The 16,472-nt window shown below is 45.3% G+C and overlaps 1 protein-coding gene across 1 annotated transcript in view; it reads right to left on the bottom strand.

Moving 5' to 3' along the window:
• Positions 1 to 591: 591 nt before the first annotated feature.
• The window catches only part of LOC308289494 (bifunctional coenzyme A synthase-like), a gene marked incomplete at both ends in the record, with an annotated part of 58,757 nt that continues 42,876 nt past the window's right edge, over positions 592 to 16,472 (bottom strand). Inside the window, one exon of the mRNA XM_080731182.1 lies at positions 592 to 697. Within this exon, the coding sequence (XP_080587308.1) occupies positions 592 to 697 (106 nt within the window). The remainder of the gene's footprint in view (positions 698 to 16,472) is intronic.

Below are 16,472 nucleotides of genomic sequence, written 5' to 3'. Positions count from 1 at the left end.
CTTACTGGTCCAGGCGCGTACCACTTAGGCACTGCCACGTAGGCATGGATGCCTGATGGCGTTGCTGGGTTCGAATCCCGATCCAGACGACCTTTGCCTTATGTCACTCCAAATCTCTCCCCACATTTCCTGTTAGTCTACTGTCCTATCAATAAAGACATAATAGCCCAAATAAAAAAATAAAAAATAGATTTTTGAGAAATTGTGAAAATTTGTGCAAACATTTAAATATATATATTTTTAGAGCAAACTTTTGTAAATCTTTGCATCTGGGGGGGGGGGGGGTCCCTGGAACAAAATATTTTGAGATGAGGGTCGGCAGTCAAATACATGGTTCTTAACACTAAAAAGTTTGTGCACCTCTGATCATAGAAAAAGAAAACATACGTTTCTTCAGAAAACTAGTTTTGGGGAGGTGGTGGTGAGTCCTGGCCCGTCAGCGCTCTGAGAGTCCTGAAAGGTGCCATGCATACAAGGTTTATTATTGCCAAGATGTCCACCTGGCATTGTGACTTCAGATGCCAGTTTGTGGCGGTAAATAGCGCCTCCCCCTCCTACCCTCGCTGACCTGGACTCTACTGGCACCCAGGGTCACTCCTTGGCTGGCACATTCCTCTGGCTGCCCATGCAGGGCCAGCCCAGGCCCCTTGGCACGGTGCTGCCCATGCAGGGCCAGCCCAGGCCCCTTGGCACGGTGCTGAGGGGGAATTTTCCACACCGGTCCGCTCAGCGAGGAGGGCACCAGCACAGTCCTACCTTTGTATGTGTCTGACTGTGCCCGTTCTGCTCTCTCTCTCTCTCTCTCTCTGCCTCCTCCGTCATGTTCTCTGGCTGCACAGCCCATGCTCATTAACTCTCACTCACTCACTCACTCACTCACTCACTCACTCACTCACTCACTCACACGTGCGCGCACACACACACACACACACACACTCACACTCGCTTACAGTCACATTTCTGAACACACACACACACACACACACACACACACACACACACACACACACACACACACACACACACACACACACACACACACACACACACACGCTCGCTAACTCAAATTGTTGAACACATACATGCTTGCTCAGTAAAATTTCTGGACACACACACGCACACTCAAAGACTAACACAAACATAGACACGCACGCACGCACGCACACACACACACACACACACACACACACACACACACACACACACACACACACACTAACACACTAACACACACACGCGCACACACGCACAAATACACACAGGCACACACACAAACGCACGCACGCACACACACACACGCGCGCGCGCACACACACACACACACACACACACACACACACACACACACACACACACACACACACACACACACACACACACACACACACACACACACACACACACACACACACACACACACACACACACACACACACACACACACACACACACAGAACAAACACTGTCACGGTGCCAGGTCCAGATGTACAACATTTTCTCGTTCCACAGAACCATTTGGCCTCAAGCTGCACTTTTTCTACAAGCGTGAAATGTACAAACAATGCAATAAATAACGATGCACTGTAATGAGATTACACCTCTATCTGCCTCTTCTGGGAAGAGACAACACTTAGTCACAGCACCAACAACATGACATATTTTCACTTTTATTTTCCACTGACTTGAAAGTTTTTTTCTCAGAATACATTTTACAACAGATATTCTACAGGGGACGGGCGGACGGACAGACAGGCGGAACCGTTCGTCCCACCGGCTTCAAATTTGGCACGCACCTTCCCCGCCGCAGCAGATAGTGCAGTGCCCGGCCTCTACCCAACCTGATACGCGATTTTCCGGAACCCTGCGCGAAAGTTTCGGATTCTCCGTATGCAGAGCTGATGTCTGACATGAGGGTTTTCCGTAACCGGCACTGTGTCTGCAGAGATCTCCATATATGGGCATAAATGGACACAGGCAAACAGATGGTCAAAACGGGTCCTATGACAACAGGTATAATGGGGTTTGCATTACACAGACTTCGGCACGTGCGTTCCCCGCCGCCGCAGGGAGTGTAGTGCCTGGCCTCGACCCGACCATTGACAGGTTACCATGGTTACGTATTGAATGTTGAAATCCATCATTAAGTCTGACCTCACAAGCCCCATATTTGGACCTGGACGACCTCATGCTGCTTAGAAACCTGCAATCAGGTCCTGGCCGCACTCTCAAGAATGGCACCAGAATGGTGGTAATGCAAATGATGAACAGAGTCATTGAGTGAGAGATTGTAGTAGGCACAAAGAGGAGTGAAACAATCTTCACAAGAATACCTCACTATGACGGAGGTGAGCTTCCCTTCACCTTCATTAGACGACAGTTCCCTATCCTTTTAGCTTTCTCTGTTACCATCAATAAGGGTCAGGGCCAAGAGAATGAACGAGTTGGCATCTACTTGCCTCAACCTGTGTTCGCTCATGGCCATCTACACAGCCTTCTCCAGAGGTTGTAAAAGTTTTCATTGTGGATAATGACAAGGGCATTACTGACAACATTGTTTATAGCGAACTCCTTTAGGATAATGAGCATAAAGGGACACAGACAGATGCAGAGATGTCCATTATATGGGCATAAAATGACCTAGATGCTCGGCCGCCCGAAGGGCGTTTTTGTCCGCGGCATCGTTTCTCAACGTGAACATACTTGCCGACACTCTGCTCAACACAAAAAACCATAGCTAAGTCTACCCAGTCCAGGGTTGTGCATGCATTCACAGGTCGACTACTAGTCTCTCGTTTACAGACTTCCGCATTGCTGCAAAAGGGAAAAGAGCGACAGAGCGACTTTTTCCCTGACGATGGCTAGCCAGATTGGTCGACTACAGACCCCTACCCCGTTGTATCAGTGAGTAAACAACACGCTAACGCTGTTAGCACCGACAAGAACAAGAGCTAACTCACTAACACTCTATTGTGAAAATAGCCGATCTTCATGCTCACAATGCCTCGCAATTTCTGCCTCTAATATTTGACAATGTGTCCAATGTTTAATTTGTCATTTTAGAGGTATTAAAGTTCTTAAATTGTCACTTTAGAAATGTGCAGATACCCTCTATACCCTTAAACTTTATGCTGGTTTGTTTACTGTTGAATGAGAAAACAACGTTGCACATTAAGTTAATCATCTGGGGACCCCCCAAAATAATTTGGGGTCCCCCTAGGGGTCCCGACCCACAGGTTGAGAACCACTGGTCTATGGATGGATGGATGGATGGATGGATGGATGGATGCATGATGTTCGGCGTGTTTGCAAGTGATCCCTCTCTCCTCTATAATGTAGTGTGTTGGGGGATTAACAGGTGTATGGGGTCTTGTCTGGCCACAGCAGCCTTTTACAGGGGCCTGAGGGGCCCCTAATATGGCCTGAGTCAACAAAGGAGGCGTCCTCACCAATCCTATGAGGAGCCTGGCCTTCTTAACCTTGCTCTTGTAACTTAGACAATAGACAACCAAATATCCATTAGCGCACACTTTTCAAAGGACCCTTGCTACACACAAACGCACGCATGCGTGTGCGCGCTCTGCACACACACCCCAACACACACACACACACACACACACACGTACACACATGACATAAACAAATGTGTGCACACACTACGTATTAACTTTCACAGTCACAGAGTAACACTCACATGCGGGCTGGACAAGCGAACGCGACCACACTGCAAAATATTTACAGGGAAAGTTTCATCATATGAGCTGATGATGGCAACTCTAGTTATGAGAAAACATTTAGTTTATCCTTCGGTGACCACAAGTACGCCCCCACTCCGTTCCCCACTCACCCTTCTGATCCTTTAACTTGACATAGATAACGTAAATATTACAAAGAACGGAAGGTGCAGAAGTTTATAAGAATTATTATTAAAACTGCTAGTTTTCTGCACTACAGTATAGGTCCGGTTTGGCTCCAGCATGTGATGGCTGAGGGGGATTATTACCCATTTAAAAAACAGAAACCTTTTTCCCCCTGTGGGAGCCCCTGGTTGTCACCTGCGGGGCCGCTCTGTGGACCCCTGGTGGCAGGGTAATTAAAGCACGGTGGCCCAGCCAAGCTGCAGTAACGCTCCCAAATCCCCAGAGAATGACCAGAGCCGTGGGCGCTCCCCTTAATCCTGTTTCGGGGGCCCTCGGGAGCCGCTTCGGTCCCCATGCCGGAAGACGGAGAGGTATGGGGACGCCGGACAATGACCCCGCCGAGGGAGGTGGGCGAGGGGAGGGGTGGGAAGCAGCCGGAGGGGCCGTCAACCTGCATTCACCCCTCTCTCCAGGTCTCTCTCTCTGTTTCACCGCTTTTGTTGGGGAGAAAATTCCAGAACCTCCCTCCTCTCTTATCCGGTGTCATGGTGTAGCCAAGTGTTCCTCCGGCTTTCATTAAGTAAGCTCATTGAACTGGGACAGGGTTACATCAATAACCGTTTCTGTACGGTGAACTATGGCGAAAAATCAAGTTCACTTTCAACTTCACCAGGGATATCAATAACACAAGAGTTTTATTGTAAATTGCAAGTAAGAAATATATATATATCATATAATTTGATCAATGAATCAATCCTGGTGGAGGGGAAAAAGTGCAACTATTTAAATGCTTTCATCTCGAAGACAATATTCATAAAAGATGTTGGGAACTCAGCTATTTAGCTGTGCAGAGCCGATACAACAGCGATAAATCAGCGGGCACGTTGAGAGTGATCTTTGAGAATCACAACAACACACAAAGAGCCATAATGGAAGTGGTGGTCTGAATAACAGTTGACCCTACAATAGATCATCCCTCGTCCTATTTGTGTTCAGCGGTGGACTTTGTGTACCCTCGCATGACCTGCCTTTTATCTTAACAAGGTTGAACTTATGAAGCGCTTTTCACCAGCAGCTTGCAGGCACACTAATCCTCTACCTTGGGGAGACTGGGGAGCAAAGAAAAGGGGGCGCAGTGGAAGGCCGGTCAGCGGGTCCCTCCCCCTCATCTCCTGTCCCCTCGGGGGGGGGGCTCTGCCATGCTGCCCCGCCCTCTCCAGGACACCCCAGAAACAGCCCCCCAAAAAAATCCAATTAGGCTCCGTCCCTCGCTAACAAACCCAGTGGGAGTGGAGGAGGTTGGAATGGAGCAGTTTTAGTTCTCAAACTATTTTAATTTCAAGGACCTCTATAACTCTAGAGAGTGCACAAATGGAACCAAATGGACCCGCAAGGACCCGTAAGGAAACCCAGAATGTCCCTGGAGCCTGGACCACACTTTGACCACTTGTATATAGAGCATGCACTCAGCACACGCACGCATGCGTGCGCACACACTGACAGAAATAAACTATATATAAATATAAACACGCACTCATGAACGTAGTCCAGGGGTCTTCAACATTTTCAGGCCAAGGACCTCTTAGCTGAGAGAGAGATGAAGCAGGGACCCCCACAACCTTATCTTAGATTCCTTATAGTTTCATCGTTTGACAGCACAATCATCAGTGTATTTTTGATTCATGTCAATTTGTGTTTTCAGATATTTAACCACTTGAACTGTCAATACATAATAAAGTTGACCTTGCTTTCACTCTCTACTGCTCCTTTCCCCCTCTACACTAAACCTCTTTGCCGAAAATAGCCGATCTACAAGCTCACAACGCCCCACAGCGCGACTCAAATCCACACACTCAACACAAACTCATTGACACACCTTCTGCATGAACACAGTGAACTGCACCTACTCAGTAGGTCTCCCACATTGTGAGGACAGAGTGGTGGTGGGAAAATATGGAGGTGTGTGCAATTCAGGGCCACATGCACGGCGTGCACGGACTCATTCCTGACATGACAAGCCCTCTGACAGCCTACGCCATGGCCACCACCACCTCAGCCCATGGCTCGGACTCTTTTTCCTGTGCTGACTTTTTCCATGATGTGATGTCCCCAGTGGACAGAATGAACAGTGTGTCCCAGTGACAGTGTGACAGGCCCCATTACGCCACGTTGTCCACTTACCTCAGCGCTCAGCCAGCCGCTGGCTGCCCAACACTGTGAGAGGAGGAGTGCAGCAGGCCGGCCTGCTTGCAGCAGACCTCCACGCATGCAAGCATGCATGCAGTCCCCCCAGCACAGGGGGCATTCATTCATAGGACGCAACACAAGATCCCTTTGAAACTGCATTACAGTACATTACATTAGTTTAGATTAGATTAGATTGAATTGGATCTAGATTCCTAAGTAAAAATCTATGATGCAAACCATTGCTCTTAATGTTTCTTTGATGGCTAGTTGTTTTGTTCTCCATCTGTGTTAAAGGCTATACTGACAAAACAGACATGGATCTGTCTTAAATGTACAATATGAAAGGTGACAATGAAGTGAACATTCAGAACAGGTTCTAACGTAAGACGCTGGGACAAAAACACTATGTTATCCATAAGCTCAGTGCTCTCTCTGTCTGTAGCCCCCACTTCTTGTTCTTACTCTAATCATCATAATACAATCCAGCCCATCCTGTCGTACTGTTGTTCCCCATGCTCTTTCAACATACTGACCATTTCCAACAAGATCAAACTTACCAGCATCACACATACCGTACAGTCTCTAAAACCATTGTCCTCCCCTCACTCCAACTATCAGACAGAGCCATCATCACACACTATAGCGCTCACAGTAGCAAACAACACTGATCACCCCCTCAATTGTCACTTCACAATAATGGACAGAGATATAGCACTTTGAGACAGTTTTGTAGACTCGACCATTGCATCAAAACGTTGCCAGTTGATCCCTATGGAATGTATGGAATGCATTATGCTTATGAAACTTACTCAAATATTGTCTTGATATTAACCTTAGGGAGTATTCTCATCATCAAATTATTGGCTTGAGAATTTGACAAAAACTAAAAATACCCATGAATTCAAGGCTTCATGGGGTGTGTAATTGAAAGGAAATAAGTCATGTTTGGGTGAACAACTCCTTTACATTGGCTTTAGGTTAACGTATTTTAATGCGTATTTATTTACGTTTTATCACCACATGCATTCCATACAGTCCATATGGCCGGACCACACACATGGACAACTTACATCATCAACTTGTGATGCTTTGTCCCCCTTTGTCACTTGAGTAAGGTGAGGACGAAGTGACATCAGCGTTACTAATGATATGGTGAGGGTGTAAGGACCGATGGCACAGGGTGCCGACAGTGAATCTTGGCATTTGAATCTTCGGCCTGGAAGCTGTGATGCTGTGTTCCATGTGGAACAAGCAGTGAACACATCTATCCCTCTCTGGGTCTAATCTAATTCATAGTTCTGGGGAATTACTGCATGGCCTAAATAAGGTTAAACGTGGTCATGTTCGGGATCAAAACCACGTACCGGTATGAGACAAGAGGACGACTGCTGTAATATGATATTCATTAGCCTCTCCACAATAGTGCTCTGTTGATAGCGATGAAGGGGGTGAATAGGAACTTCAAGTAAATACTAGATTAGTTCCATTGATCGAATTTATTTAATTCCTTTAATTTAAACAAAAAAGAATGGGACCAAGGTGGAGAATAGCAGAGCTACAAGCTCACAACATGCTAAGCAAAATCGCTAAGCAAGACCCCCATAGGGATAAAATAGTAGAACAATAGCAATACATTGACAGACATAATCACAAGTATTTGAGCTTAGCCAGACTAATCTAAGGTGGAGGCTGGGGTGGAGGAGGAGGCAGCTAGCAGTGCGTATCCAAGACACACACACACACGCACACGCACACGTGCACGCACGCACGCACGCACACACTACAAACACACACACACGTCTCCATCCTCCCCTTGTGTCACATTATCCAGCTGACTAAGTCCAAAACAGAAATGGAAAACATATGCTCACACAAACAAGTGAAAGGGAGTGAAAGTGTACACAGGACTCTGTTGTTCCCACACACACACACACACACACACACACACACACACACACACACACACACACACACACACACACACACACACACACACACACACACACACACACACCACTGCATATTTATGCCCCTGATTAACTGTCACATCATTATCTCACCCTGCACACGTCTCTGCTCCCTGCATGTTAGAACGTCTCTGGCTGCCAAGACGCCTTCACACACTGTACAAATAAAGGTATTACAGTAAATACGTTGCTTTCCATCCCATGAACAACTTGTGCTCTCAGCAGCTGACCATTAAAATGTTATTCTCCCACATTATAACACCTCGTGCGCACATGGCACATGTACTACTAGTATGACGCCTCAGGGCGACAAGCGACCTCGCCCTAAAGGGCGAGGCCGTGCCACAGTGATGTGGACATCAGAGATCTCCATATATGGGCATAAAAGAGATTTGTTCCCCTGGCATCACAGGGATCTCCATATCTCCATATATGGGCATAAAAGGGATGTGTTCCCCCTGGCATCACAGGGCTATATTCATAATATTGATGACATCAGGGAACTATATACATGGGCATAAAAAGGATTCTATTAGTGTGACATCACAGTGAAGCCAGAGCGTGATGTCAGAGCGGCAAACCCATTCTGGCAGAGTGGTTCCTCTGACATCACAGTGACATCAGAGCATGATGTCAGAGCGGCAAACGTAGTAAACGTTCTCATAAACTGTGACCTTTGGTCGTAATAATGTTTAGGCAATTATTTTTGCTATATATTCGATTCACAACTTGATGCAAATGCTTATGCTTGCTGAATGCTGCAATGACCCAATTACACCTGAGGGATTGTCTCATCCCTCCCCGCCTCTCCTCTCCTCTCCTCTCCTCTCCTCTCCTCTCCTCTCCTCTCCTCTCCTCTTTCATTTCCCTGCCTTATCATGTAATCTGGACCCAGCATCTCTCCACTGACACGCTCTCTCGCCCTCGCCATCCCTCTGTCTGTCCCCCCCCCCCCCCCCCCCCATGCAGCTTGGAGGAGCTGCTGTCGGCACCCTGCCCCCCCCCCCCAGCGCGCATTCCAGGAGGAAACTCGCGGAATCAACAGGCATGAAATTCATTTCTCACATGGCTGCATCTGCGCCTCCTAATCATAACTGGGACTGACAATTCAATCGCACACTCCGGTGCCTCCTCCTCCTCCTGCTTCCCCCCCGTTTACCCCCCCCCCCCCCCCCCACACACACACACACACAAAGTATATACTCAGGTAGATAGTTATATATACTCTGTAGTAGTTATTTTTGAATATCAGTGCGTTGCTGTATTGCAATTTTGAACATTTCGAAAGACTTCTTCAAATATATTGAACATAGTCTATCTACAAAGCTATTTTCCACTAGGCATATATTTGAAATAGGGCTCACGTGGTACATTCATAATCTATTTTTGTAAGCTGCGCCCCAAGAGTCCCCAGTCTCATAGAAATGGAGCCCACTTGAGTCAAAAGTAGAATATTTCTACTTGAAATGGAGCCGAATGAAAGGCATTCAGCTTGCAAGAAAATATAATTAAAATAAATCGCCAAAAATGTATCCTACTTAAGTATAGCACTCAAGTAAATGTACTTAGTTACTGTCTGTCCACCACCACATCCTTATGTCTCTGACTCCTCTCTTCCTCCGCCCCCCCACTCCTCTAATTGCGTCCTCGCTGGTCCCTCTTACCCCCCCATCCAAAACCCTCGCCCTCCCTGAACCAAAGAGAAACAATTAACAACGTCAGACATAATTATAGTAATGGCTGTTAGGAGAGTCTGTTGACCTGTTTCCACGCCACGGTGCTCCCTCCCCGGTGGAAGAAGACCATTCAGTTGTTTTTATTTCACCACTTAAACCCCAGCATCCTTATGGCGGGGAAGGCTTTCACAGAACTTGTCGATCTGCTATTTGGAAATGCTTCCCCCACAATAACAGAAAACCGAAGACAATATCCCTGAGGGTCTCCGCTCAACAACGTGTGTGTTCATGTGGTTATGTAAAAGAACACAATGCAGAAATACTCTGCTACGTAAAAATTCTAGGATCCAAAATTCCACTTACAATAGTATACCGGTATAGGGGTGTAACGATACATTTTAATAGTGATTCGATACATAACACGATAGATGGTTGACGATATGATACATGGACGATATTGGTTCATTCATGGCGATACAATACGATTCGATTCAATGATTTAAAATCGATATAGTAACTATTTAGCAAAGACATTAAATCTATGTGAAAATTGTGGATATTGCAGGTTTTTAAGGGAAACATATTATTATGGATATAAATAAGTAAACACAGTGATTATCTGGCAAATACATGGACATTGTAATTGAACACATGGACAAATATGCACCTTGACAACCCAGAGATTACACAAATTTATCGATAGACCAGTGTAGCAATATGGAAAGGAAAAGTAATTAAACCCCTCTTTTTCATGGTAGTATCGATACAATAGATTATTTGCACTACCAATTCGATATGATACAAAATCAAACGATCCGATTCGATTTTATCTGTTTTCATTTCGATATACTTTGATTTTTTTAATTAAAAACTATATTTCGATGCAGTTACTATATCGTTACACCCCTAATACATACAGTACTGGCATACAATTATATCCAAAGTATACCTAAAGTGAAAGTGCTGGTTATTTAAAAAATGTGTCAACGTCTTACAAGGAAATTGCAGTAGTGGAGTAGAAGTAGGCCTATATATATAAGCCTGAAAAATGGAAATAGGCTACTCAAGTAGCCAATGTCCAAAAGTGTTACTTTGTAGGATTCAAAAACAGCAAAAAATAGCAGATCTACAAGCTCGAAACGAGCTTACTACTGTTCAAGACTATGTGTAGTATGATCAATCGGGCATTAATTTACAATTAACACAAAAAGTTAAAATATGGAGGACAGGTTTCTGCACGACAGCTAGGATATACTGTATACCGTTACTCAGTTACTTTCCCCCACGGGTGGAGGCAGAGCAGCGGTACGACCTCCTCCACCCACCACTCATCATCCACCCTCCTGGGGAGGAGGAGGAGAGGTGGGGGCTACCGGATATAGTTGTTCAGGGTGGGTGTCTGGGCTGACTGACTAATGGCCGGTCGGAGCTGCATGGTGATTAGGACCCACGAGAGGCTGCAGGGTGTGTGTGTGTGGGGGTACTTGTGAGGGCCTCACAAGCACAAGTACAGTGGAATTAATGTTGCGAGCCAACGATTGTTAGTGTGTACTGTAGCAGTGGTTCTCAACCTTTTCAGGCCGTAACCCCCAAAATAATCATATTTTAACTGGGGACCCCCCTATACCCACCATGACGAGCACAAAGAGTTGAGGCATTACATTTTGTATAACACGGTTCTATTGAGACGTTGTGAGCATGTAGATCGGCTATTTTCACAATTTTTGCCTCTAATATTTGACCAATGTTTAATTTGTCATTTTAGAGGTACCAGTAAGACTCCCTAATCGGGAGATAAGCGACCGTCAGGTCGCAGCGTGATTTTAGGGCAAAATGTGTAGGAGCAGTGTCCAAAAATGTGTTTGAAAAAAATCGGCCTGATGGTGGCGCTATATGGGACAGATCCATGTTGATGAGATGAGTGTAGACATACTGTGTACTGATTTGCGTGATTTTAGGGCAAAATCTGTAGGAGTAGTGTCCAAAAATGTGTTTTAAAAAATCGGCCTAAAGGTGGCACTAAATGGGACAGATCCATGTTGATGACATGAGTGTAGAGCAAGTGTGTACCGATTTGCGTGATTTTAGGTCAAAATCTGTAGGAGCAGTGTCAAAAAATGTGTTTTGCAAGAATCGGCCTCATGGTGGCGCTAGAAGAGGGCCATGTGAGAATTGATGGGGGTTGTGGTTTGGTAGTCAAGGAGTGTGCGTGCAAATTTTCGGGGCAACGGTTGCGGAGGTATGAGCAGGGCAAAAGTGTGACGTGTGACAGACGGACAGCTGGTCGAGGTTTTGATAGTAACTGCGACCTGATGGTCGCAATTAAAAAGTCCTCAAATTGACACTTTAGAAATGTGCAAATACCCTCTCTCTATACATTTGAAAATTATTTAGGGACTCCCTGGGGGTTCCGACCCACAGGTTGAGAACCACTGCACTAGTACTTACTTACGGACTTTATTCCATCCATCCATCTTTCCAGATAAACTTGTTTTGCCGCGCTGCTCCTCCCACATAATGTGGAGGTCAAATCTACCGGCTTCATCGGGACGCGTCTGGATTTCGCTCAGCGATACGTTATATAGTTTAATTAGTAATTTATATGAATTTATAAGTGAATACTTTTTCTCCATTGACTTGAATGGGAAAATGCAAAAATAAGGAGATGTCTGACATCATAGACCACATGAGACTGATACAGTATGTCCATATATGGGCATTCCAAGATATGGGCTTAATATTGATGACATCAGGGATCTCCATATATGGGCATAAAAGGGACAAGGACTGACACAGAGATGTCCATATAGGGCTGGTTGCGACCAAAGGTCGCAGTATACGATGAGAAATGTCACAGCTTGTCCGTCAGTACACATTTTTACAGTCTATGGTTCTATGGGTTTGCCGCTCTGACATCATGCTCTGATGTCACTTTGATGTCAGGGGAACCACTCTTAACAGAATGGTTTTGCCACTCTGACATCACACTCTGGCTTGATGTCCCTTTTATGCCCATTTATTTTATAACCATGTTGACAATGTGATGTCAGAACATACCCATATATGGGCATTCCCAGATCACACTTGCAAATTAATTACGTCCTTATCCGTTTTATGCCCATATACAGTATGGAGATCCCTGTCCCGATGTCATCAATATCAAGGCCATATCTGGGAATGCCCATATTTGTTAATGCCCATATGGGCATGTTCTGACATCACATTGTTGACTATCATGCAGGAATCTCCATATATGGGTAACTGGTCCGATATACGTATATCACTGGCCAGATGGTCAGCTTTGGCGCCCATGTCGCCCTGAGGCGTCTTACTAGTGTACTTACAACAGTTGCACGCAGGCAGTTGTCATGCACTACACCTAGCAGAGATCATGTTTGTCAAGCTTGCATGATATATTCAGTGCTCGACACCCTATAGGCCGGGTTAGGGTGGAAAAAAAGGTAAAAATCACACCCAATGTGAAGTGAGCGGTGGTCATGCTTGCATAACGTCTTCAGACTAGGATTTGAGTCTAGGATGTACAGGCCATGCTACACACACACGTTTTGCTATGGCAAAACGCTGAGGAAAAAGGCTACAGACATACGACATATGACATCACTAGACAAGCATGATGCTACGTACACACATTTTACTATGGCAAAACGCTGAGGAAAAAGGCTACAGAGTGACACACGCACAGCCACGTATAGGAGCGGTTAGCACCGCTCAAAAATTACATTTATAAAATAGCTGTCTTCCAATGTTGATGTCCTCACAAGTACAGTAATACAAACGTGTCTGTGTGTGTGTGTGTGTGTGTGTGTGTGTGTGTGTGTGTGTGTGTGTGTGTGTGTGCGTGTGCGTGTGCGTGCGTGTGTGCGTGAGGGAGGCGGAGGAACATGTTTTCTGGCCATTAAGGGGCGAGGGACCAGGCAGCGTGTAGACGGGTGGGGGGGAGAACAGGAGGAGGGAGGAGGGGCCCCCGACAAACCCAGCGATTCATCACCCAGGGGCCAGGAATCATATGAAAGTGATGAATGTGTAAAGTCAAGTAAATGACTGAATTAGAGTAATGGCTGATTACTGCAATTTACTGTGAGCCCTGCCAGGACATACATACTGCTCTCTGGGCCCCAGCGCTGCACGCTGCTGCTGGCTGAACCCCAATGCCTGGCCAGGGAGGGGCGGTCTGCCAAGACCCAGTTTCTGGTCAATGTGAGCCCTTTACTGGAACCCAAGTGGTGGACAGTAACAAAGCACATTTACTTGAGTACTGAACTAAAGTAAAAAAAAAAAAAAAAAAAAAAGAAAGGAATAGCATCTGTGCTTTGCATTTGTATTTTTGGATAGGCTACTTATGACTTTCACCTGCTGCAATATTTCAAAGACAAATATTGTTCCGTTGGTGCCTATTGAGATTGGCACATTTCCTGGGGCAAGCTGCCCAGATCACTCATGTCACTCATACTACTGTGATTTTCCACTGTCCGCTACTAAGGGTCAGTTGCGATTTGTTGGCTTGTGTCTTGTATTCCAACTGGTCAATGGTAAGTATAGCCTACATACTTTCTGTTAATGTTTATGCTATAGAGCATCGCAGTTGAAGCCCCACCCCGTCCTCACTGTCGGAAGCGTTTTCCCCATTCATTTCTTCCATAGACATTTCATAAAGTATTTATTTAAACGTTTTTAAGCCTCGGACAAAGCCACCTCGGCTGGTGAGGAATCATGACAATATTCTTTTTTTTTTTTTAATGCAACGATTAATTAGAAAGCTGAAAAAAAGGGCAGGGTACAAGACTGTGTACATAATTATTGTAAAAATTGCGGAAACTACACTCCCAGAATGCATTTCGAATGACACTTGTTTCCTGAAATATATCCCTTAAATCACGCTCATTTTAGTTGTCCAGGCCAGCATATGGCCTGACATAGTGATTTTCATCTCTGTGGATGCTCTTATCGTCATCTTTAACATAGTGCATCATATTTGTAAAAGAAAGACACTCGCTCACGGATTTCTGCTGAAGTGCAATAATCCGCCGGGAAGACAGGGGGCATTAAGCTACTTCCGCGGTAACCGCAAGATACATGAAAGAAGAAGAAGCTAGACCAATCACAGACGTCGATTTCACCGGATGTACATTTTTAGCAGTATGGGTAATGCAGTTCTTCTCTGTGCGATCTTGATTAAAATGTGTTTTTACTAAAACTAGATTGATTGCATAAATACTCGGGGGTTCTACAGGAGCATATAGAACCATTTTACAACCACCATCCTAGTGGTAAGTGTACATTGAATTGCTACGACTTTGTGGCTGATAATGAAAAACCCTATGGTGAAAATGAATGGGATGTTTACTTCCGACAACTCACTGCGATGCTCTATGTGTATGCAAGTTTTCCTAAATGTGTGAAGTAGACTGCGTGAAGTGAGTGAGATGAAAAAACCTGGGTGAAATCTGCCGATCTCAATAGGCACCAATGGTAGTTTTGACTAATGGTACAGATTTATAAAGAATATTTCCATTGTTTTGGAAAATGTCCAAATTTCTAAAAAATTTAGCACAGATCCCTGCCAGGCTGATTTGAAATATTTATGCTTCATTTCTTTGTGTGCGCAAAGTTGAATGGTGCGCTGCATTCACGATTTGTTGCATTTTGTGCAAAACAGACCACTCCTGCAAACTTTGCCAGGCAATTGTAGCCAATCAAAATGGAATATGGAAAATCTGACATATAATGTGTACCAATTAGCATGAGGTTTAGACAAAATCTGTAGGAGTAATAACAAAAAAAACAAAGATCTGCCTCATGGTGGCGCTATAACAGGCTCCAAAGATTTGGAGTAGAGGTCTTGCTCTGACCTCCATTGTGCATGCAAAGTGTAATAACGCAGATGGGTGCCGGACTGCTGGTGTTAACAGACAGATAGATGCCGGACAGACAGACGGACAGAAGGATTCACAGGAGCGAAAACATGATCCCCCGCCCTGCCGTTCCGGCCACTAACGGGGATAATAAAATATACTTTTGAAAAAAAAAATGAAAAAAAAGCAAGTACACAAGCACTTTAACTGTAGCACTGTACAAATTTGACAGAGCAAGTTTCACTTGAGTAGTAGTAGTAGTAGTTGAGTAATATTTGACTAAAATACTTTGTCCATCTCTCTCTCTCTCTCTCTCTCTCTGACCCCTAGCCCCATGGCTACGGCCAGGGCCCTCGGAGGTCCCAGCGCTGAAGCATTCTCCATGCACAGCAAACACACATTGCACAGGGCCTCGTCCTGTCCTGAATGGCCATATGCTGTCAAGGTCCCGTCTCTAATCCAAGCCAACATCTGGGTACAAATGTACATTACGGATGTGCTGAGCTGTGCCACGATATACTCTATCTACTGCAGGCGACTGTGATATATGAGATGACAAACTGTACAGATATGAGATATGATACATGACATACATAAGAATATAATATCTGGGTGACGATAGCTGAATAGTCAGAGAGCCGCCTGGGAAGGACAAAGGTCCAAACTAAAGGTTCGATTCCAGCCCTCAGCAATGTGTCGAAGAGTCAGCCTGAGCAAGACCTTACTGCAGCGGTCTTCAACAGGGGGTCCGGGACCCCTAGGGGGTCCTCAGAGTTACTACAGGGGGTCCTCCAAAACGGAGTGATAGAACCTTTTTTCCCCTTTTTTTTATATTAACCATTTGATAGTGTCCATATTCTGAGAACTTTAGCCAAAGATAGCAGATCTACAAGCTCACAACGCCTCGCTGTG

Source organism: Nannobrachium achirus (assembly GCF_963921795.1).
Source record: "Nannobrachium achirus genome assembly, chromosome: 8".
Taxonomy (NCBI): domain Eukaryota; kingdom Metazoa; phylum Chordata; class Actinopteri; order Myctophiformes; family Myctophidae; genus Nannobrachium; species Nannobrachium achirus.
Note: the sequence above shows the minus strand (reverse complement) of the source record. Positions and strands in the feature narration are given on the sequence as shown.